General features: G+C 36.1%; 1 protein-coding gene across 1 annotated transcript; it reads left to right on the forward strand.

Moving 5' to 3' along the window:
* Positions 1–13,587: 13,587 nt before the first annotated feature.
* Positions 13,588–24,604, forward strand: LOC575882. The gene is made up of 2 exons (XM_794764.5): positions 13,588–14,602; positions 22,602–24,604. The coding sequence occupies exons 1-2, from the start codon at positions 14,560–14,562 to the stop codon at positions 23,387–23,389; spliced, it is 831 nt and encodes a 276-aa protein (XP_799857.1). The 5' UTR covers positions 13,588–14,559; the 3' UTR covers positions 23,390–24,604.
* The last annotated feature ends 498 nt before the right edge of the window (positions 24,605–25,102 follow it).

The raw sequence follows: 25,102 nt of genomic DNA on the forward strand, positions 1-25,102 counted from the left end.
TAAAAATTATGGACAGCCATTGGAGCCTTAAAATGAAATATATTCAAAAGCAGAAATTCAAGTATTTTAGACTTTTTTTTATAAATTCCACATCAAGAACATGAAATCTCCTTGATGATAGAAAATATGAATGATTTGAGTCAAAATTGTATGCATTTAAAATGAACTTTTACAAAACATTTTTAAAGATGCTAATGGCTTTCCATAATTGTTAAGTCCAACTTAGAGATAAGTTCAACTTAGGATCTTTGTGAAACACCCCCCTGGACACCGAGGGGTACATAGAATCACACTTCAGTTGAAAAAAAAATCCGCTCAGAAATATCATGATCTCTAGATCTGATCAACAAATGTTTGCGAAAAGTTTGGCTGCAAATCAATCCGCATTTCGATATAAACAACATGACTTTGCAATATTTTGCTTGAAATGTTAGATATGAGATATTATCGTTAACTTCACCAAGGGAAATTATAAGTCCTCGTCTCACGGCTGGCTACATTACAAGGTTATAACAAAGCTTACGCTGTTATTTACATGACGGACGGGAATCGTATCAACTTTTAATCCTTTAGACACAAATGCCTCTTATGTTTCTAACTGTGAATAATGTGAGATTATTTCTTGGTGATTAGTACCGAAAGCTTAATCTGAATATGTTAAAACATTGATTTATAGCTGTCATAACATTTTAACATTTGATTCCTAATTGTTGTGAAAACATGAGTGAATGCATGAAGAAGAAGATGTTAACAATTCTTAAAACTTTAAACCAGCCTTTCACCTAATACCCCCCTCCCCCCTTTTTTTTTTTTTTTTTTTTTACATCGGAAGATCCAACGAGCTTGTCGTTTCTGCTGTTGTGAGTGAAATTTCTGAATATACGTGTAACAGTCTATTCTAAATGTTATAAGAAGAAATTTCTTCCCTTTTCAGAAATAATCCATCAAAAGGGTATATTCTTTTTCATCCACTTTCACTACAACTTATCATCGTTATCTCTCTATCAAAGCTCGAGATGACTATAGTCTATATTGTAGCAATAAACAAGGGTCTATTTACTATATATTCCATATGTGTTGTTGTATTCATGAATCAGTTATCTTTGTCACATCATATGAGGGGGCCTTAACTTAACAAGCTGTGCTTCAACCAAGGTCTCCTCGTCTTTCTCTATTCTACATTGTTCTGTTATGATTATACTCTATTTTATTTTGTCACATGTGTTTTCTGGAAGACAAAAAAATTTGATACTTGATACTTGATACTTATTGTGACAAACATGAGATGTGCAAATGAAAACCGTGGAAAACCTCCACATTTTGATGTGAAGAGACACTCAACATTGACGGCTTAAAACACGCAACGTGCTGCACTCTTTTAAGGACTAATTACAATTAACAGACAGAAGCTTATCCGATGATATGTCGCTGTTCGTGTAATTGAAACCAATTAATGGTTTACTTTAGTATATTTTCTGGAATATCCTTACAATCGCAATTATATGTATGTATATTTCTAGTTATCGTCTTATAATAATGATGATATCAATTGTAAATATTGATTTGTATCTTCTGCTTATTTCTATTCAAATAAAACATATTTTCCACTGACAGAAATCAATGAGGTCTTGTATCGGCATATGAAGTAACATACACCAGGAATGATCAGTATACGAGAAGCGAGGAATAGAGGAGCGAGAAAGACATACAGAAACAGAAATGTATATAACTGCGGGAACACGTATATTGAGAGATGGATAAAATTAGAGATAGATGGATAGAAAGGTATACATGCAAAACAAATGGAAGGATACAGCGACAGAGATCTTGGAGATATAAAATGAGAGAGGTAAAGAGGCGAAAAGTGAAGATAGACAGAATTACATACACAGATAGAGAGATAGGGGGAGACAGAAGGGGAAAAAGAGAGAGAGAGGGGGGGGGGGAGAGAAGTAGATATAAATATAGAAAAATTGGTAAACATTAAGACTCGAGGCATAGGGAGATTAAGAGGGATAGAGGAAAAGAGAAAGAGACAGTGAAAAAGAGAGAGAGAGAAAGAGAGAGAGAGAAAAAGAGAGAGAGAGAGAGATAGGGAGAGAGAAAGAGAGAGAGAGAGAGAGAGAGAGGGGGGGGGGAGAGATAGGGGTAGACAGAGAGATACAAAGAGAGATGGTTAACTTATTTCAATAGGTCAGGAAATACCCTACCAAAGCAAACAATTAGAAGAGAATATAAGACTTGATTTTGAGAGGATGAATAACTGCCATACAATAACTATTCGTGGGCTATCCTTGTCTTGATGGGGAGACTTTCACTCATCCGGACGCTCCATCCTGGTTCTCTCAGAGGAAGAGAGAGGCCTGAACTAGGAAAGACAATGTCTAATGAGGTAAACGTAGTGTAAAAGAATTATAATGGGAGAAAGAGAGAGAGAGAGAGAGAGAGAGAGAGAGGGAGAGAGAGAGAGGGGGAAGAGATTAAGGGAGGGAGGTGGGAGGTAAAAGAGCAGAAAGTCTGGTGATAAATAGACAGACAAAGACAAAGGGAGAGAGAGAGCGAGAGAGAGAGAGAGAGAGAAGAGGAGGGGGGGGGGGAGACATATAGATACGAAGAGAGATGGTTAACTAATTCAAATAGGTCAGGAAATACCCAACCACAACGAACAATTTAGAAGGGAATATGAGACTTGATACTGATAGGATGAATAACTGCCATACAATAACTATGCGTACGATATCCCTGTCTTAATGCGGAGACTTTCACTCTTCCGGACGCTCCATCCTGGTTCTCTCAGAGAAAGAGAGGTAAACAGAGGTGAAGGGCTGTAATAGGAAAGGCAATGTCTACTGGGGAAAAAGTAGTGTTATCGAATGACGATGGGAGAAAGAGAGAGAGAGAGAGAGAGAGAGAGAGAGAGAGAAAAGAGAGGGTGGAGGGGGGGGGGGGTGAGTGAGAGAGATTTAAGGGAAATAGCGAGGTGGGGAGGTAGAAAAACAGAAAATCTGGTGATGAATAGACAGACAAAAACAAAGGGAGAGAGAGAGAGAGAGAGAGAGAGGGGTGAGGGAGAGGGGTAGAGAGATAGATAGGGGGTTAGGGAGCGAGTGGCAGATACATAGGGATAGAGAGTTAATAGGAAAACACTGACATGGACTTAGCTTGAAATTTGGTGGCGCTACAACAAAAAATAATTTCCGCACATTGACTGCAACACTTCAACATTGCGATTACTTCGAATTTGAGTAAAATGTAAAGACAAAAAGAAAAAGGAGAAAACTTCGAACAAGCCATGTAATGAAAACAAGTTAGATATGTTGATACTTACCCACAACATGGAATTGGGTAATATATATCAACGATATATATAATACACGTAAAATCAATTTACTATCTTCTCCCGAATTTTCTTTTGAAAACTTGTTTCGCAAGCAACAGGGAATATCAATACGAACCATTTTTTTTAATTTGAAGAAATATTTTGGCAGGTGTATGTCTTACTCGGTTTATTCTAAGTTACTATTTCAAGTATTTAAAATTCTGTATACCTAACACACACATTTTTAGATCTATACATGTACATGTATTTCTCAATTAATGTTAAGCTCCCTGAAACTAGGGACATCTATACACGGAGTTTGGCCAAGTTGGTTTTAGTCGGTAACAACATGGCGTCTATTCTTTTGTGTTTTGATTGCCCAGTAAAGCAGAATTCGCCATATTGTGCCCAACTCGAACCAAGTTGGCCAAACAATCTTAATCAATGACGGTTGTTTAGGATCTTTCGAATGGCGCCATCTATCATCAGAAACCACAGAGGGAAATTTAGCTGTTGCTTTTAGTAAAACTATCAACGGGGCGGAGCGGCTCTGGGGAAAGGTCAGGGTTGTGGGGCGGGTGATAAAAGCTTTGTTCTGTGATAACAGAAGTGATATTACATATTCAAAACATCAATCGAATAAATAGCACAATCCTATGATACCGGATAACATAATATGAGAGTCTGGCAAAAAATAAAGAAAGCCTCATTATGCCAGTCATGAACACCTCGCACATTCACTTCGTCCCCACCCCCTCCAACACATGCCCTTCCCCTCGCCTCCATCCTTCTTACCCACTTGGCTTACTCAGTGTGTCTTTTATATTTTCTTTATTAAATCAATCCTTGGTAATATTCCTGTTTACGAATTCGAGACAAAAGGCTAAACACTAAACTTTAGACATTTCGACTATACCACGTCAAACAGAATTTAAGCAACATAGATTATGACGAATACAATGGTAAATTTCATGAATCATCGATAAAACATAATGTCCGAACAAAAGCTTATTAATACCTAATTTTACAAACTCTAAATTGATATTCTACCGGATGCAAGCAAATTTAAATTCAATATAGTTACAAGAGTTAGAGTACGGGGTTTCAGATTAGATGCTGATTTATAGTATATGGTGACGATATAAATATACTATCAACTGAATAAGCAGATAATATGTTTACAAACATAATTACCATTTGACATGACACTACGAAACCTGTTTTATTCCTAGTTTTTCAAGGGCTGGAAACGTCATTAAGGATTTGTAATGTCATTTATTAAAACAGACCGGAGGCTTGTCTAAACTAGGTGTATTACGTCATCAGTGGTGTTGCCAATTCAATGATCTTATTTTGAAGGCGGATATGCAAAAATAGCTATCATTGGCAGGATGCTGTCCCAACACATGCTATTCCCTCGGGACATTAACTAGACATGACATTGCAGTACAAGGTGTATCTAGGGATATCCATAGCGCAGTCAAAGGAGGGGAGAGTAGACTGGGATGGGGGCGGCACCCTTTATATCTTATCTTTATCGGCATACACATTTGCACTGACATCTAGTTTTAGATCTCCTGTCTAGACCAACAGCTCGATCTTGAGTTGCATCTTCCAAGATAATAATGCTACAATTATGTCCCTTTAAAGACAATATCTCCCTTTTGCAGCCAACATCAAATTCTGTAGAACTTTGCCGGAATTATGAATATGTCATGTATGTCCTATCTGTGAAATTTAAACGTTAGCAGTGTCCTAATATTCACATTATGCAAGGAAACCCGTTTACTTACTAGACTTCACTGTCAGACACTATTGAGTGACTGACTGGCTTTTTATCTTTGGTAATAACATACATAATATGAGCTGTAAAGGGTACATGAGCATTTGTCTACATCAATAACCCACTTGTTGTAATGGCCAAAATTAAACTGATTGAATCTTTGAGCAGCATAAAACGTACGACTATTCGGGACAATGGTCTGAAAAATCAGACTATTACTTACTGGCTCTATAGCTCCTAAGTCGATTCGAAAACTAATAGTCGTTATTTTCCCCCTTAAAGACATATTCAAGCCCCCCCCCTTTTTTTAGGGAAGTTCTAAATTAGTATTGTCTTTCAAATGCCGTTAGAATTTAACCCTTTCATTTTTTTGGCCTGCAAAAGGGATATAGTACCTTTAAGTTTTTATTTATAGTATTTCTATTTCTATCCAACCCCGCAGAAAAAGCAGATTATGCTAACAAAAGACATAGACTGATTGGACATATGGCAGTTCGTATGTAATTACCCTTTCGGAAAATGAACACCAACTTTTCGAGTAATGCCTGTTGGTAAGTGTCTACTATATCCTCCCCAAACCACTTAAATAATGATAATAATATAATTGGATTTATAATACCGATAATAAGAAAGTTTTATGTATGAATAAGAGGACCCTAAATCTATTTGAATCCCCAGTTAGCAATTTGGTCAGTGTACAACACTCCCCGTTTGTCTTTTACAATAAATAACATTTATTTATGTCTTTCTCCCTTAGAGAACTACTCAAAATATACTGTGCAGAGCATGTTATTATACGTTCTCTAAAAATAAAGACACATAGGTCATACGTTTTGTGTTTGTTGGAACAAATAGGGACATCGTCCGACACTACGTTACAGTGACACTATTTATTCAGTCAATTCGAAATTCCCTTTAGTATAGTGATTACAAATGTCAACAATTCATAACTTTCTTAATTTCCCTTGAACCTTCACCAGTCAGCTTCTTTGATTTTCTGCCTTCTGTTAAACTAGTTTGTCATTAAGGCTGAATTTTTCTTTAAATTAATAAAAGTTCATCCCCCCTAATCTCAAACACGCAATTTTTTTTTCTCACCTAATTGTTTTGTTCTAACTCAGTCCAACCTCGATATCCAGGTTTAACGTGTTAAGAAGATTACATTATTTGTATTCAAGACATCAAGAACAAAAATTAAACATCAACAGCAACAACAATAAAAAGAACAATGATAAGAAGAACAACAAGGACTACAACAACGGTGACGACGACGAAAGCATATTCTTCTTCATCTGTTATCCTACAAAAACTCTTCTAATATTGAAGGAAATAAAAAAATATCAACCAATATTCTACTGATCACCATGAATTAATTTCATAGAGTAAATAAATTGCAAATGAAGCTACTATCAAATCAATATCAAATAATGACCTTTTAATTGCGAATGAAAAAAAACAAACAAAAAAACAACTATGCTAGCTTTGATATTTGCTATTGATCGCCATGATGATTTGTATGAACATTATTTTGATCAAGACATGGCGCGTGAGTGATACATCAAGGCCACTTTGATAAATCTTGTCTTGTAGGTATCACTCATCACTCTTTGTTTCTAGGTTAATAAGGACAACAGAAGTTAAAAGATCGTTACATGTTCACCCTTTCATTTTAACCCACCACAAATCTAGATTGTGTGTTGTTGTTCTGTCTTTTGATAGAAAAAAATATGAATAGATACAGAAAAGACATCTTTGCACGATCATGTCGATTCATTTCAAATCTTATGCCGAGAGTTAAATTGAACCGATTGCCAGTGACACTGTTACCCCTTTTATGACTTGCAAGGACTCTCGAATTGGAGTATAAGAACTATTTTTCATTCCGCACAATTAAAAAAAATGTTATGCAGGAGCCTTAGGCCCAAAGTAGTTAGAATAATAAGAAATGGTCTTTTACTTTAAGGTCATCTACTTTCTCGTAGGTTAAAATTAACTTACTTTTGTTATTCATTCAAATAAACTTTCGGACAAAGCTTACAAATTTCCTTTGACGTTCACCAGATTTTGTGGTCGCAACCCCCGACCTAATTAAAAGGTTCCTTCTCAAAGTCCTTTCAAGGTATACATTTCATCCTAACGAAAGACACGTCATTCAAATTTGATGCCCTCTGAAAAAATAGTCAACATCCTTCTGCTGCCTTCGACTCTGCGATACTGAACAGGGAAGTCCCCCTTCTTGATAATATCGGTGTCCTTCATTTTCTTTGAAAACTGTTCAGTCGACCCTGAACCCACACAAATAATGACAGGATTAATAACAGTTACAACAACTAACGCGATGAAGCAAAGGGAGATAATTGAGATCATGTATCTATGTATATATATATATATATATATATATATATTGTTATATATAGAGAGATAAAGATAGAGAGAGGAGAGGGGAGGGAAGGGGAGGAGAAAGAAATAGAGAGAGAGAGAGAGAGAGAGAGAGAGAGAGAGAGAGAAAATGTTAACCCTATGTAACGAATTTCGTGGCAATCGTTTAGCCAGCATAGGGCAGAGTCAGCCAACGCCCCTCTCGTTCATAGATTTAAAGAAAACGTTGTCAACATGAAAAAGCAGTATGTGTTCCAAACAACCCCTCTTTATACCGCAGAAAACTCAACGAGATCCTCGATAAAAATATACAGAAATTGATAAATAGTGAGGCAATGTCGTCACAAACTGATAACCAAAATGGCAAGTTATGTAGTGATTTTCTAAGTTCAATACTTCTGTTATACTTTTTGAAATACTTCCATATTAGTTATCCGATTTTACTCACATTTTGTGTGCTCTGTTTCTCTTGTTTTTTTCTGCGTCTATTAAGGCAAATTATTTTTGGATTGGACTTAGGCTTTAAGGAATAGCATGTGGAAGATACATGTACATGACCAATACCCCCATTCAAACCAAAATCCTATAGGCGAAATATGATCAGTTAGATTACACCACACTGAGTAACACGAATGATTTGCTATTCTTCATTAATCTTAGCACTCATTGAATACAAGTTTTAAAGCACTTCATAACGCCAAACTAAGAATAACAAAGTATATTCCCTTCACCACTTTTCTATTTTTACTCACAAGCCTAATGTAATATTCTAAATTCATTATTGCCCGAAACCTTTTATATTTCAAAAGGTTAGAACTATTATTGGCATGGGATCGTTATAAATGTCACAGATAGTCTATAAGGCGCAACATGACGAGGTTAGGATGGTGAACAACAAAATGTCAAGAAATCGACAAGGACCTTTTATAGACAACAAATACGATATGCATAAAATTAAGACAAATGAGGTCGGAAGCAGTGGCGTAGCCTAAAAGTGATAAACTAGGAAAGGAGCAGGCGCGTAGCCAGGGGGCGGTGGGGGTGGTCGCCCCCCCCCCAAAAAAAAAAAAGAGAGAAAGAGAAGAAAAAAGAAAGAAAGAGGACGTAGGAAGAAAAAGGGAAAAGGAGTCGAGAACGGTTCAACGAATCGTCTTCGTTCTCTAATAATTTAATGAAACGTCAAAGCTTCCGCGCTTTGCGCGGGAAGACGGAAACTGAGTTCAAATTAAGGATTAAGAGTCGAGAACGGTACAACGAATCGTCTTCTTTCTCTAATAATTTAATGAAACGTTAAAGCTTCGCGCAAGAGGGGGGAAACTCCCCCTTCCCTGCCTCCAACCTGCACCCACCCTGCACCCACCTCTTGCGGAATATTCAGGGCGCCTCTGAGTGTCCCAATGCTTCCGCATTTTTAGATGAGGCACCAAACCTTTGAGAATGATCACGTGACTAGGAACCCCGTGGTGCCGTAAGGACCCAAATGACCTTCTTTTTATCCCATGGAGACTGATTTATAGTGACACTGTCATGTGAGACTATAATGTGGAGATAGTCCACGGAATCACTTAATTAAGAAACACTAGTAATACCATAATTCCAAACCTTTGTTTTTGATTAAATAAGGTTAGCAAGGGTCGGTTTATTTCATTAATTTCATTTAATTTACATTTGTAATTCTATAGATTAACCCAAACTCCTGCAGCAACCGAAAACTGGTTTTGAGACAGACTCTATAATTTTAAGAGCCTAAATCAAAGCCTCGATACAAATTTACACAACAATACTGAGCTAGACAATTCAGACCTAAACAAACTACCCCGAAATGTGTAGGAAACTTTATGGAGGTTTTCAATCATAAATTTAATGGTGTCATTTCACTTTTTTTTCCTTTTCTATCCTGTGAATATCTATTTAATAACGAAAACAAACAAATAACGTATGCTATGTCACATTAAAATGAGTAAACTAGATACATTTATTCGATTTATAGACGACTACCCCCCCCCCCCCCCCCTTCTTGGACGATCAACATAGTTTTTGAACAAATACCCTCCAAAAGATAGCTTCGCGAGGAAAATTAATCTTGGAAAAAAACACAATACGTATCAAAACTTTGAAGGGCAAATAACCATCAAATTACTATTTTAATTCCATTAAAGATCGTAAGTGCCCTGGCTAATTTATCCTGGTAAAGGTTGTCCTGAGGTAATTATCAGGGATTAGAGTCCTGAGTTCGACTTTTATTTCCATTTTTACACCAGTATTTCCTAATAATACTCATTCATTATAAATATAAGGGGGAGGGCAGGGATGTGCACGTAGCAACATTGAAAACCACTCGATGAATTATTATTTTTGTTTAGAGCGTAGCGAGAAGTAGACTTACGAGTAATGAAAAATTTACAGCAGAAGTTCACTTCACAGAACAACATAGAGCTACTTCAAAAGTCATGACAGGATCAAGAAAACACGATCATAGAAGGAAGGTGTATCCCAAAGATACTAGGAGATATCATCCCTCCAAATTCAGCCCCTATTCATAGAATCCTCAAAATCTCTCTCTATTACCCATGGACCTACTTACATCGTCTCTAAACTCGCTCCCAATCACGTCTTACATTTACCCGCTGTTTTCCGTCTGCAGTAAGCCTTGTGCCTTTACGCCGTTCCCCGAACCCCCCACCTGTTCAGTATTAACAGCTACCTGTTATTTTGCCCTCGTCATGCTTCGAAAAAATCGAAGAGTCATCGAGTCGGTAAAATAAGTAACACGAATTGGAAAGGAAGCTTGGAATAGGTTCTTTCACCTTCCCACATATGAGTTTTCTCTGAACCTACTGTCGTAATACTTGGAATTAATGATTACGATTTCCGAGTGTTTACGAGCTAAAGTTTGTATGAAACTCGTTAACAATCTTATTTCGACTTTAAGTCGTAAACCTGGCAAAGTTTGTAATTCTTTCCAACTGTCTCATAATGAAGAATAATGAGCAATTCACATGTCAAATAATTTTTTTTTGGAGTGTTTCTAGTTTTTCTGATAATCTCTGGAAGAAATATTATATTAGACTTTCAATTTCAAGAAGCATCCGAGAAATTATATCATCTAAACTTTTTTCTTCTTTCTATCAAAAATCTTACTTGTTTAATTTAAAGATGCGTGCTTAATCTCTTTGTTTATATCCTTTAGTATAATTTAGTTTAGAGAGAGAGAACGAGAGAAAGAACAAGAGAAAGAAAGAGAGAAAGAGAGAGAGGGAAAAGAGGAAGGGGAAGAGAGAGAGAGAGAGAGAGAGAGCGAGAGAGAGAGAGAGAGAGAGTGTGGAAGGGGGGGGGGTGGTGAATGTGTATGTGCGTGTGTGTATAGGATTCTTTTTAATTCATAACATTTGTCACGAGGGCTTTTTGAATCATATAAAAATCATTATAAAATAGCAGTTACAGTGTCTTCTAAATGCATCTGCAGTGACATGAAACATGATGTCACGTTCTGTAATAATGTTTATAAAACAATGAGACAAAAGACAAAGTGAATTTCCTTATTCATTGCTCTGTCCTGAAATCATATCAGCTCAGAAATGAACCTTGCACGCAATAGTCATGGTACATTGAATAACAGATATTCACATCAAGTTCAGGTATCTTGTTCTTTGTTAAAGTTTTATATTAAAGCTATAGTTGAGTTCTGGTCACGCAATTCTATTGTGAAAGAAACGGTATGGAATCGATCATAACGAAGTTGATCATGTAGCATATAAGTGTTGGTGTGTAATGCAAGGTTCTGGAATCATCAAAATGATAAGAAATTTGGCACAGTCTTGCCAAGAAACACGCACTGTACACAGAAAGATGTGTATGGGACTATACAAACATGTAGCATAAAAATGATTTTTAAGCTGTAGCATGTCATATTTAGAATGAGAAGGCATTTGAAGGCTCATGCTTTCCAGGGAACATTTTTCTCTGATTTTCTCCCACACTCGCATAATAACAATGAAAACGCTCACAAAATAATTTTCACCACTCCTCAGAACTCAACCTTCACTTTAAGCAGTGCTGTATCCAAAAGAAAAATCTTTGTGCAGGTGAACCGCCTTCCGTGGAGATTAATTACCTATTGTTATAACGAAATCATATATCAAGTAAAACTCATATCATCGACACATTCTTAAATCCACTTTCGAAAATTTAATGGAAATCAAACCGGTCTGAAAGGCGTCCTCATGAAGTTTTCTTTTCTCATTTTGATATACTCACTTGTTAGGATTAGAATAGATGTTATGAAACTTTCGTTTACAGAAGAACAAATATATGGTCAATTCTATTGTCTGATCTTGATCGAGTAACAATGGGATGGTCATGAATCATGAACGAATGTTTTCATTGAGAGAGAGAGAGAGAGAGAGAGAGATTACATTAATGAATGGTCACAAGTCACGCGGTAAGTTGTTGCTGCCCATACGAGATTGTGTCGTATTAAAATGTTTACCAGGACAAACTCAAACGCAGTCTCAATAATTCGGAATAAAATGCAACCCTCGTCATACCTCGTGTTTATAGTGAATTAAATTATTATATATTGCATCCAGTTCTGATGATTGTTACTTCCCATACGGACTATCTTTTATAATTCTATCAGAAAGCAAAATATTTATCAATTGGATCAGGAAAATGAGTAATTGAACCCGAAAAATGTAACATGGTATGGACACATTCCGAGTGTATCATATCTCCAATTCCTTGCAGGGGCCTTTTTAGAAACAATTCAGGTCTCGACCTTTTAGGGAATGTTTTGGGTGAATGGTGACACAGAAAACCTGTGGAATGTAACCTTTTTGTCGGAGGTCTGTGATGTTTAGTAAATGTTCTTTTTTCGGATGTGTGGTCTTTTTTTCCTCATCATGCAATCTGAAACAAATTGGAATTGGCAGGTATCCCTACTGTACATTTGATCTTCGTGATTGTCCAATAAAAAGAAAATAGCATAGTTTCAATTACGATAAAAATAGAATCTCGGGATAGGATATATATATATAGTTTCAATTCATTCTTCTAAAGACCGGCTTTACATTCTAAATGTCCTCGATTAACATTTGGAATAAACCATCAAAATTATTATTCGTTTTCGGATTAATGCAATGATTTTAAATTGAAGGTTTTCAAGTACAGTTAGAGTTTAATTAAAAAAATGTAATTTTTGGTTTGGAAGACAAAAGAAATGATACTTTAAATTGCATTATGACTTTGATTAAGCACCAACTTTTTGTAAAAAAAAGCTTAACAACCAAATTCCAAATTTTAGTTCTTTCAAGAAGAAAATTATTCAATATTATGAAGACGAGAGATATATTCATTCTATATCTGGTTTATTTGGCAGGCACTTCATCATTTGTTTATATAAAAAAGGAGAGAAATGCGAAAGTATTTTGTTTTATTTGAGTTAAAGTAAGACTTGATTTCATTGAATTGTAACATGTTTTGTTTGATTTTGATTTAATGAAATAGCCTTTGAAGGGCTAAATCGTTTTTAAAAAAGTCAAATCAGACTATGATACAATGATATTATCTAGCTCTTTAAAATTCCTTGGATAAACACATAGTTAACGTTTAAAGATCATCCAAACGTCTTTGGTTAGCTGTTCTTTTCGTTTCTTACCAATTTTTAATGTAAAAGACCGTCAGGAGCTGCATTAAAAAGAGATAAAAAGGATAAAAAGCTAGTTAAATACATCATTACATGGGTTGTTTACAACTGTTCCAGACAGATTTGAACGATACTTGAAGCTACACATAAAGACTCCCATCGGGCTAATAACTTTGGGATATTAACCTTGAACGAAATGAGCACTCGAGGGAAATATTCTTTAACAGACTACCCAATAGAAGAGTTCTAGCCAAGCCGAGAGACCTTAAATGGCGGTAATATTCCCGGTAACGACTACTAATTGGTCTCGAAAATAATATGCCCTCCGCGATAGGGGGGTCAGGTTCACACCGGGCCGTGTAGGATTACCCCTATTGAAAGAGAGGTGCAATTTACACCCCTCCCCTACTGCGATGGCTCTCTAACGAGGTTAGGTTAACATTCATCCATGAGTGCTTAGTGAGTTATGAATGTTAATGTAATTTATCGTCGAGGGAGAATAGCACCAACTAAAAACCGGAGGAAGTTGGTAATTTTATTTGGTGGATACTGGAGAAGATTTTGGAACCTGTCTTTCATCTCCTCCAATCGAGTGCCAGAATTATTGTGTGAAGCTTTTCAAACTCGGAATTGAACCTGGAAGAAGCTAGGTGCCGTCATTTGACAGGTTCGTTGTTTGCCATTCCTCTACCACCAACTCACAAAGCGAACATTTCGAGTCACGTCGATCCTCCGACATCGCATGATACTGATGCACTGTAAGTGGATGGTCATCATCCGCTTTTGCTATTTATAAATGCTGTGTTATTAAAACCATACCCCGCATGCTTCCTCGAGGAAGATAAAAAAGAACCTACTGCCGTGCCAAGAAGGAGCTGCAATCGACCTCTCGTCTTTATCATATCACATCTTTTCCTCAAACTCATCGGGGACAGTCATACGCCTCCCGTCATTAACTATTTCTCTCCGGGATACACCGCCTTTGACATTTTCCTGAGGATCATTTCTCTTATGTATCTTCTGTAAACATTAATGGCTTGCCTACACGACTAAGCCCAGCGTGCCTCTTGTCTGACACCATTGAACATTTACGATAATATATTCCGTGTTTGTTTCTTTACGGCAACCTGTTAGTGTTACCTCTCGTGATTTGTACCAGGGGAACTTCCCCACCCAAACTAAACCTCACATGATTATATCCCTTCTCGGTTGGAGACATATTGACCATACATACATACGAGGTGTTTGAAGGGAACGTCTGACTGGCTAATTACAGGCAGTTAAACTCTTTATCGGACTACCGCGAAGTAATAGGAAGAGACCAATTGCACCAATAAGTGACCTATCGTGTCATCTCGATTCTTCACTCCGCCTCACACATCAAATCAACAGTATACATTCTGACAAGCCGACTGCGCTATCACAGATCACAAAATGTCTTCTCTTGTATCAACCCTCGCTATTCTACTCGTAACAGGTAAGTAAATACATTTTCTCTACTCTCAGACAATATTTTGCCTTTTATATCATAAAGAGCGTTTGTTATTGCTTCGTTAATATGTTCATGTGCACAGGTGAATGTGAATTGACTTTCACTAGATTTGCTGTATGACGAACCCACGTGGTTATACATGTAATAGAAAACAATCTTTAGATATACGTATACACGGCACAGAAATATTAGGTTATCTCTATTACTGTAGAGCAGATGATTTCTATCTCCATGCTCTTGTCTCTACATCTTCTATTGATCAATCCATTCAAAAGCAGGACATCTAAGATATTTAGAAAGCATTTAAGTACAGTTTTCAACACACAGTGATCGAGGAGGAGGTTAAGTCTGTGTTTGACGTCAATAAAGGTCGGTAGGTTGTAGAATCGTCTTTCAGATTTAACAATGCAATAATAAATGGGCGGTGCTCTTCTTGTTTTATATCCACAATACAATCATTCGATTACCAAGGATGCAAGATAATATCTTACAAGTTATATTGTCTGCAAAACCCGATCCTCCCGCCATTCGGCTTCACTCTAACCGTATCTGTTTCCACTTTCGAAAGCGTGATATATTTCAGCGGTCTGCACGCAATGGCCATTACTCGGAGCCCCTTTCCAACAATAACCCGGTTAATGTCTCGGGGGTCGATGAACTTGCCTTTGTGATTGTCTACGAATTAAAATCTCAGCGGGATCGCTATTTTGGGGTGCTCCTTGCTTGCCCTATTTGACCTCTCCGTGTCACATTTTGCTATTAGTACCTCGTTTGATAGTCGTTTTATATGTGCCGCCGGTCCTTGTTCCTCACCGCCTCCGTATTTGCAAGTGAATGAATCGTACAGGTACTTCCAGATTATATATTAAAATTAACTTTCTAAAACATAATGATTACCAATTATGAAGAAGGTACCTACAATAATACTCGAAAAAAGAAAGAATATTGTAATGGTCATGAATGTACACGAAAAAGAGGAGGGGTCTCCAGAGAGCCGTTCGGTTGTGACAGCCCATTCAAGTTTTCCTACCAAAAAGGGCGAGAACCTAACCTGTTGAATAATATGGCAAAGTTGTTGGCAAACGACATTAAAGACAGAGTGGAATATAGTTTTACAAATGAAAATTGTACCCCCCGGGAAGGGAGTGGGAATGGGGGAGGAGGCAGTCAAATGTCACTGATAATTAAAATGAGGTCAACAATTATGTAACGCCAAATGGTGAAAGAATGAAAAAGTTTGTTGCTACTATCGGGAGCGAAATCTCAAAATGTCCAAAATATATTATTAAAACACATCTAGCAAAGCACAGTAAATCTTTTTTAGAAAATGTGTTTTTGTCGGTCTCTGGTTTTTTCACTTTTAATAGAAGGGTGGAATTCAAAATTTTCGAGAAAAAAGCAGGGTATCATTAGAGTCACTGACTTTACAAACTACCTGAGACAGACATTTGGTCTTTAGGGAAAGTGCTTGTCTGCAAATATCGCAATATCATCTCCAACCGAAGCCTTAATGTTCCGATTCGGAAATCAAAACGTGAAGTTTCTCCCTTTCGCGATCTAGACTTATGTCTCATTCAATATAGAGGTATTCTGTAGATGTATGTAAATGTAATGACCAGCAAATACAACGTGTGTTATTGAAAACATAAAAGTAGATATCATTAATTTGAGAGGTTAATTCTGACAATCAGAGCTTACATATTACAGGACAGTGCGATGTAGTAAGCCTTTAAAAAAAAAGCACACGTAAATCATGGGCGTAAATTTACTTCAAGAAAGTACCGTCTTGCTGTAAAGACAAGTAAATCGTTAATCTCATGCAATAAGTGTTTGAATCGTTCCGTATAGATGTTAGAGCGATCACAATTTCGGCCGGCAAAAGTCACACTTAAATATTGTGATTAAAATGTTTTAATTAAAATGTTTTATGAGTTTAAGCAAACAACTATCGTAAACCTCTTGCAATCGTGCACTGAATATTGTTTGGAATCATTACTTAAATCTGTTATTGCGACCACAATCTCGGCCGCCAAAATTAAATATTTTGAATGATTTACTTTATTTTAATTACGTCATTGGCTGTTTTCAGAGTTATTTCTAATTTTGTAGGGCATTGACTGAGGTTCAGGGTGATGTCATGAATAATATCAATACCCTGCCAAATTATAGCATCTGTGCCGTGGGTTGATAACTACACACTTGTATAGGAAATCATTCAGAGAAAAAATAAAGATGTATGTCGGCAGAGGCTTGGCTAAAGTTTGCAAAAATTGTGATTAACTTTCACCTATCATTTCCCTTTACCTGCATCCAAAAGCTCGTTTGGCAAAGAGAGTTTATCCTACTTCCATGGCCATGAGTACATGGCCAATATTTATACAGAGAATATGGACCGAACGTCGCTCTGTGGCGTTTCGAGGCTTTATTTTATTAAAAATAATTACACACCTTGTTCGGCTAATCGTTTAACCTCGATACTAAGATTATCTCTTCAACTTTTAAATTAACAAGGGCATCAAATTCTACCCGGATAAGCTTAATATTATCAGGGTCTCCCTGATAGTACACTACAACAAAGTGCATTAACACGAACGTGCGCGGATTATAATCGTCGTCAAATCGGGATTGATTATTTTGACCTATTTCCATAATACTGTATTGATAATTAACAAATTCGATTTGTTGCTTTGGGATTAACGTCATTAACTGATAAGCTCTTGCTTATTAATTTATGTGTTTCTTGAAATACTTCCAAAACAGGAGCTGCGTGTAGAAAACTATTTTTACCGTCAGTAAAATGTAAACAAACACATGCTGTACGATGCCGAGTGAAACGACTTTGCAATGAAGCGTCTGTTAGATCGTTAGGTGACATTTGTTATACATAATGGAGTATTTGTTTCAAAAACTACCTGTAAATTCGGCGTTTGGTAATTATTTGGTGAAAATTATGGCATTGATTAAATACCATTAGGTATTACCTAAAACTCCGAGATTGTCATAAGGCATGCAGAGTGCATTTTGATTCGAAGAGGCTACTGCTGCTGCTAATGACTATCCAAAGTGCTGAATAACTTTACAGCAAGTCTATAAATTATACAAAGATGTTCTCCTAGCTGGTATCCATTAACAACACCTGGGTTGAGACTGGCAAGTTTACTTTACATTGAGGGTAGTCATGCTATCAAGCTTTGCTTACTTTGTCAACCCTCCTGTTTGATATTTTCCTTACTTTATTCTACATATACTCTTTTGTCATGTGTACAATTTGCAATGATTTGTTTGTTATTTATTTGTAAAACTGCAAAAGGAAAAGAAAATCAAACAGACTTCCATCAATCAAATCAAATCAAATCAAACTTGACCATGGATGTTAGTGCAGTAGCAGGGATTCGAAACATGTACCTTGTAATGCAAGGTCCTGCGATTTTACTAAATGGACCACGATATCTCTACTACATGATACGGCTTTTTTCTGAATTATTCCCTGTGATGGCAAAGCTAAGTCAAGAAGAATTTGTTTTAAATCCAAATGATGACTCTTCAAAACGTCGAGTCGCTGACATCTGCGAAAGGCAAAATAGGACCGGCTTTGAGGTTCGGTAGCGTATTGGTCAAGCGGGTTCATTTCATTCCAAAAATAAACGCGATTTTATCAAAGGGTAATTGGGATATCCGACATTTTGCCAAACATTTTCCTTTAGGTTATAACCACAAACCTTCCACAAGATCTCAAATGGCATTATCACTCCTGTATTCTTTCTTTTTTCTTAGTATTCCTTTGTATCCCCTTAATATAAACTGTAGTCTGAATGGGTCCAGCTGAACAGCATTTTTCTAGTATTTGAAAGAGAGTGGAAAATTTCATTATGCAATGAGCTACTGGTAGAAATTAAGTAATAAGAAATGACAGCAAGGTTACTCAGATTACTGTACAAGCAGTGCATACAAGTTCTGACATCATTCATAATTGAATTATATGACCCCCATGATGAGTGACGTGCCTGAACATAAGTGTAATGTTTCAGACTTTAGGAGGCTTAACGCAAATGATGCAAGAGACAGGATATAAGGTGATTCGGGAGAGATGTACCTTCTCTCTTCAGATTATGTACAAAGCAGAGAAAAGAAACGAAGAAAAAAAAAGGGGGAAAGAGAAAAGAAAAAAATACTGAAAAGGAAAGGAGAGAAAAGAAAATAAAAGAAAGAAAAGAAAAGGAAATAAATGAAAGAAGATAAAATAGAATGAAGGGAAAATAAAAGAGAATGTAAAGAAATACCCACCACCAAACGAACGGAGAGAGAGAGAGAGAGAGAGAGAGAGAGAGGGAGAGAGGGGGAGGGGGAGGGGAGACCAGTAACAACACAACAATAGCATACAGACGATAATTATCGTGATTACATAGTGTGGCAAGCAGTTACAACGCTTTACAGTAAGACCAATCGGAATGTGCTAATTCAACAGTAATCGCAAATTGTAAGGCTGTATCATAACCTAAATACGTTATTGTTGATACACTCTTTCCTAATTCAAATTAAAAATGCATTTTCCATGATCAAAGAGCCAACGTGAAACATGAATAATTACTTAAAGTGTTGCAAAAATCAGAAATACCCTCAACTAACTACTTTTGAAGTGCCTGCGACTTTGTTTTCATTTACAGCTCCAAATATCTCAGATTGCGCATTTTCTTCGAATGATAGTTTCACAAATCAACATCAGCGCCCTCTATCTCCATGTTTTTGGGGATAAAATCTCCACTCACTTTATATCCTGTATTTGTCACTCATGTTTACAACATAGAAAAATCAATTACATTTTTTTAATTGACAGCACCATTCATATAAATATTTGTTAACTTATTGTACCTCATTATGTTTAACAGGGCCCCATGGAAGACCACCAATATCGGTGATAATGATTCACCCTGTCTAAATATCAGAAATAAATAAATACTTCTTGTTCATGATCGTATCTTTACGTCTGGAAAATTGTCCGGGAGTATTTTAGCCTAAATTTCGATTGAGTTATATGAATTGGAAGTATGCACAGAATTGTTTTAGGCCATCCACCATTTTAGGTTCCTGATCTAGATAATACAATTTAGTAATTTTTCACTTACAGATACGAGAGAAAAAGAATCTCATAAGTTTCCCTGATTTGTATTAACTCTGGGAAATAACTCGAGGAAATAACTACAGCACATCTGGAGCATACAATATGAAAGCTTTGACTGAGTTGTTAGTAATTCAAGAGACAGAAATTATGTACTTTTGAATATTTACGCAATGGAATCATGTAATTCAACTTATTGGCACAAATTATTGCCAAATACTCAGGATACAAATGCTCCAGTCCTGCCAGTCATAGGAAGTTACCCGTCACTGTTTAAAGTCGACTACCTGACGCACGAATTAAATACAGGAAATCATTAAAATATCAACGGGGAATTATTTTGACACCACACCAAGAATAATTTATTACTAAAAAATACTCCGTCATGTTTGATTATTTCAAATTATGAGTATTGTTTGTTTCATGCCCAGGTACTATGTCAGGATGATCGTTTAAATGTTCGGCTTAATTTTAGGAGTGCGGGCTTGTTTGTTATTCTATTTGAGATACATATATATTAATTGGAGACATCAAATGTTGGTCATGTTTATTGATCTATAACAAACAAATATACAATGCAAAGGTTCTAATATAATCATCAGTTTAAAGCTGCTAGTTGATTAAAACAATCTGAAAGTGAACATTTTGTTCTTCTTTAAAAAATAATAATCTGGATTCCACTTTGCGTATTGCTCATTAGAACCTGGCTTCGTGACAAAAGAAGATCATAGTACATGGTATTTGGGATTATTATGAATTGTTGACGAATTTAGCTGCATAATAATAATAATAATAATAACAATATTTATGAAGCGCAACATATCCATTTCTAGAGATGCTCAAGCGCATACAAATAATTTAAATTAACATTAAAGAAATATTAAATTTCATCTTACATTAGAACGCACAACTTTATGGTGCCATGGTACATGCAATGTGGCACAGTGTGATTATTTGTTTGGCATGCATTGTATACAAAACATTGACATTTAACAATATGCATTAAGCATAACATTGGCCGGTCACATATTAAGGTTTAGTTTTTATCAGAGTTTTATAAATTTTTGGAAAGTGAAATTTAGGTTACCTCCTGTATACGGGTGTATATATGATCGAAACGACTATCACAAACATATACTGAATTTTGTTAGAAGTATATGTAGCTTCAAAATATAGCTTTTAGCATTATAAATTACATTCTAATAGAGTCCCTAATTTTTAATTTTTTTTTTACAGGGGCCCCTTTTACAAAAAAAAAGTGTTGCTTCTCTGCCATTCTTAGTAATGTGATAAAGTCATCTAAATTTTTTATCTGTTTTTAATTAAAACTTTATTATGAAATAAGTCAGCCCCCAATTTTTTTCCATTCTACTATTTATTCCTGTGTCGATCCCATTTAATATAAATATTATTTTTTGCGAAACGTGTCAATGCTTGGCATTACATTTTTCTCTTCCAACACATTAGTATTAATACCTTACTTGTAATCTTCAAAATATTTCCGTGGGAATTAGAATTCTGACAGAGAAAAAACAAAATGGTTGTGTCAAATTGGTTTAAATAAATGATGTTGAGGTATTTAAAATTTCTTAGATCTGTTTTCTTGATAGTCGTCTAAATTAATGGACAATTTTCGATTGAATCATCAACGCTATACAGAGTGCCAAATACCAGGTCCTTAATCATATACAATTTACCATCACTATAACTATAAGCAAATACAAAAAAATTGTAATTATGATAATAGTTTCTCACTTTTAATTCTTGCTTATATATTTGTGTGACGTAATGAGAGTGCAACAGTGGAACTTAGCGTTTGACCGCTGGCTCTTGATTGGACTGCGTTAAGTCAGGTTTAGCTTTAAAGACTATGGGCCAAGATCATAATTCGGAATCAGAATATGCAATCGATACAGAAAAATGTTTCATAAGACTAGACGAATTGGCCGATCTAGCACATTATTGGAATAAGTTGATCAAGGATAGATTTACAAACAAGCGATCAAATATCGTCGTGATATCAAAGGAAACCATGGGCTGTAGATCGCGCTAGACAGTAGCATAATCTCATAAGGCTCATGCAGATAATATTTGGCCCGTCATCTGAATGAAGACATTCTGAATTATCCATAATGTTAAAAGAGAAAATAAAGTAGACCTATAAACAATGTTCAGCGATTTACGACTGTAGACAAGCAAGCATTCGTGTCATAATCCCATTTTAAAAACAAAACTCTTGATTTGTTAAGTCATTTTTCGAAGAAAATAATAAATACGTCTCCCATAATTTATCTATTCCCTGTAGTTCTCCGACCTCGTTTCATGAAATCCGTCAATTTGTTGGTTATTTGCGGTTTAAAATGCAATATGGGATTTTCTTACGAGTTGAATCAACCTGAATATGATCCATTAGTGTGATTCTATATACCGCATGTTGTCAGTCACGCCTTTACATAACATAGTTTCAATACTACTGATGTTGTTTTTGTTTTTGTTGTTTGTTTTCATAGGTTACGATAGCGATAACTAAATATTGGTAGACAACATACTGGAAATGGATGTAGATAGCTTTATTCGTATGATGCATAACATTATTCCACCGGATTTAGAATATTTATATTTTATCACGTCAAATGATATACGCCTTTTGTTATATATTTTTTGTATTTCTTTAAAACGTTAGTGTATTATCAAAATCAAAATAGAAAGGTGTTTGAAAAACTTGATCTGAAAGTGTGGAAGTTATAGGTCCCAAAGAGAAACACTCTACATGGAGATTTTTTATTTATTTTGTTGCAGCCCCAAACAATTTCCATTATTTCATATAATTGATGAAAATATCTTTATACATGTTTTATTTTCATACAGTGATTACAAGTACTCTGAGTTCGCCTATCAAAAGTGAGAGAGACAAATGGCTGGAGACAGTGGGTTTAGCCGAAAGTCCTGGAATCTACGTTGGACCTGGTCCTGTTGACCAAGAGTCAAGTGGCGACTTCGCCAGCATACTGGGCGGATTGCAAGGGAGTGGTGACACACCCTCAGAACCCGCTGAGCAGGGTGGGTTTGATCTTACGGATATTCTGATCGCAGTGGACCATGAGACCGATCCAGTGTCCTTCATGCCATCGAGCAGTAGCAGCAGCAGTAGCATCATGAGCAGTAGCAGCATCATCGAGGCATCGTTGAGCGAATACGATGGTATTGATTCCGAGGAGGATGTCCGCATCGAGGAATCTACGAACGACAAGTACGAAGGCGACAACGAGCTCGGCACGGGCGCCATCGATGAGCACGACCCAAACACCTTTGACAACAACATGCCGCTCAATCCCAACGCCATTCCCGATGCCTTCCAGAACGGCGCCAATGCTGAGCTAGGACCAGACAAAGAGATCAACAAGATTTCCACACGGGCAAAGGCTAATCCTAACCCCAAGGGGGTGAAGCCACAACCCAACATGGCCGGAGAGAGTGAGAAGTCAGCGGCTGCAGGGAAGGGAAAGACACCCCCGAATGTACTGAAGTACACGGCTGTTATAGGTGTTGTAATGGTTGCAGTAGCTGTCGGCATGGGGGCTCTATTGAGTGCCATTGGACTCGGAGCCGTCAAACTTGTTAAAAAAGCTCGGAAACCCAAGGTCGAGGAGGCATGATAGTCTTCTTTATCACTCTTGAACAGTCTTGAATTTTGATTTAAATATAAGAATGAAGAAAAACTGTTTTTATCAAATGTATTCCACTGTGTCCTTAGGTATCTAACCTTCCAAAAAGTATTTTGAAGCCCTCTGCAACCGAGCATGCATGGAGCCGACGGAACTGTTCATTTGCCGGTTTGTTCATTCAGACACTTCATGCAGTTTAGGTAATATCGCTGCATTCGGAATCATAGATGATCTATTGTTCTTGCTGTTAGAAAACTGTATAAATATTCCTAATGTTCAGAATCAATTAACAAATTTCAAGTGTCCTGTAGTCATATATGTATATTATTAAATCTTTATTTCACTATATGTTCTCAACCTTTGGGGCAGCTCATTGGTGATTGAAAATTGTATGAATACCTCATGTTAAACTACTTTTGTACATAATTACTGCTCTGTTTTGATATTTTGTTACAGCTTTATTACCATTGTGTCATTCAGTTATCATGGTCATTATAAAGTAAGAGTTATTTGTTGTATTATGGGTTATCTTTATATAATAAGAAAGCCATTTATTCCAACAAATAAACTAAAATGTATATTAAATTGAGATTTAAATTGTATTAGTTCAATAAATAATTAACAATTTTTCTAATAACACAATGATCTATTTCTAGTAAAGAAAAGCCCCCACCGAAAAAACCCCTGATATCCTAAAATGGTCCGAGGTTTCTTGTAAACCCATATCTCTAATATTGTGTTGCAAACGTGTTCACTTCTTGTCTTCAAAAGTATAATTTTATGTCTTCCAATATATTGAAATGAAGATCTTTTACTTCCCGTTATTTATTACATTTTTTTCATATTAATTTGATCCTCCTTTCGAATGAAATGGATGATAATACAAAATGCAAAAACTGTTTCTCAAAATTTAGTCTCATTATTAAACAGAATTACTTTTAATCGATCCTTTTGAAACCATTTCATGAATAATGATTGATAACCCATGTAAATATTGTACATACACCATTTCTATGATAATTATAACATACATGTAAAACTATGTATTATTAACCATTTCATACTTTTAATAGCATGTTTTGGTTCGAAATCTTTCTTTTGGTGCATTTACATTGTGTTTGTGTGGATTTTGCTGTGTTCCGAAAAGATTTATTCATCGAAATGCTTCTCTTCTTTTGTAATAAAAGGAATAAGTATAAATCTGTATTTCGTTTGTATTGAATGTGTAGTTGAAATCATTACATATCAGACCATATAGTTCCATCCTTTGAACCAGCAAATAGCCCTACATTTAGAGATGCGACAATCACTATGACCACTCTTCTAGTGAATGTAAACTGTATCCCAAGTAAATCCTTGTAACGAACAATAACTAAAATGCAAACCAAATTTAAAAAGGAATAGACAAAGGCAAATCAAACATCGGGATTATTTCGTGTTAATAGAGTTCAGATTTATAGAGTTCAGATTCGTCTTGGATACTAACTTTTGATAAAAGATTCCTATTTAATAATATCAAAGCTACTGGCAAAGGCACAGGCGATTGGAGGAGTTTACACTCCTTTTAAAACAAAGTGACATACCAATAAATGCTGAAATGAAAATTTGCTCCCTCTCCACCAAAATATAAGCCCTCTGTTTTGCCTGTCAGATTTTTTCTTCTTCGGAATTACCCCCACCCCAGGAAAGCTTGATTAGTTCGGA

The sequence above is a fragment of the Strongylocentrotus purpuratus genome, unplaced genomic scaffold, assembly GCF_000002235.5.
Source record: "Strongylocentrotus purpuratus isolate Spur 01 unplaced genomic scaffold, Spur_5.0 spur5_scaffold_9, whole genome shotgun sequence".
NCBI classification, from domain to species: Eukaryota; Metazoa; Echinodermata; class Echinoidea; order Camarodonta; family Strongylocentrotidae; genus Strongylocentrotus; species Strongylocentrotus purpuratus.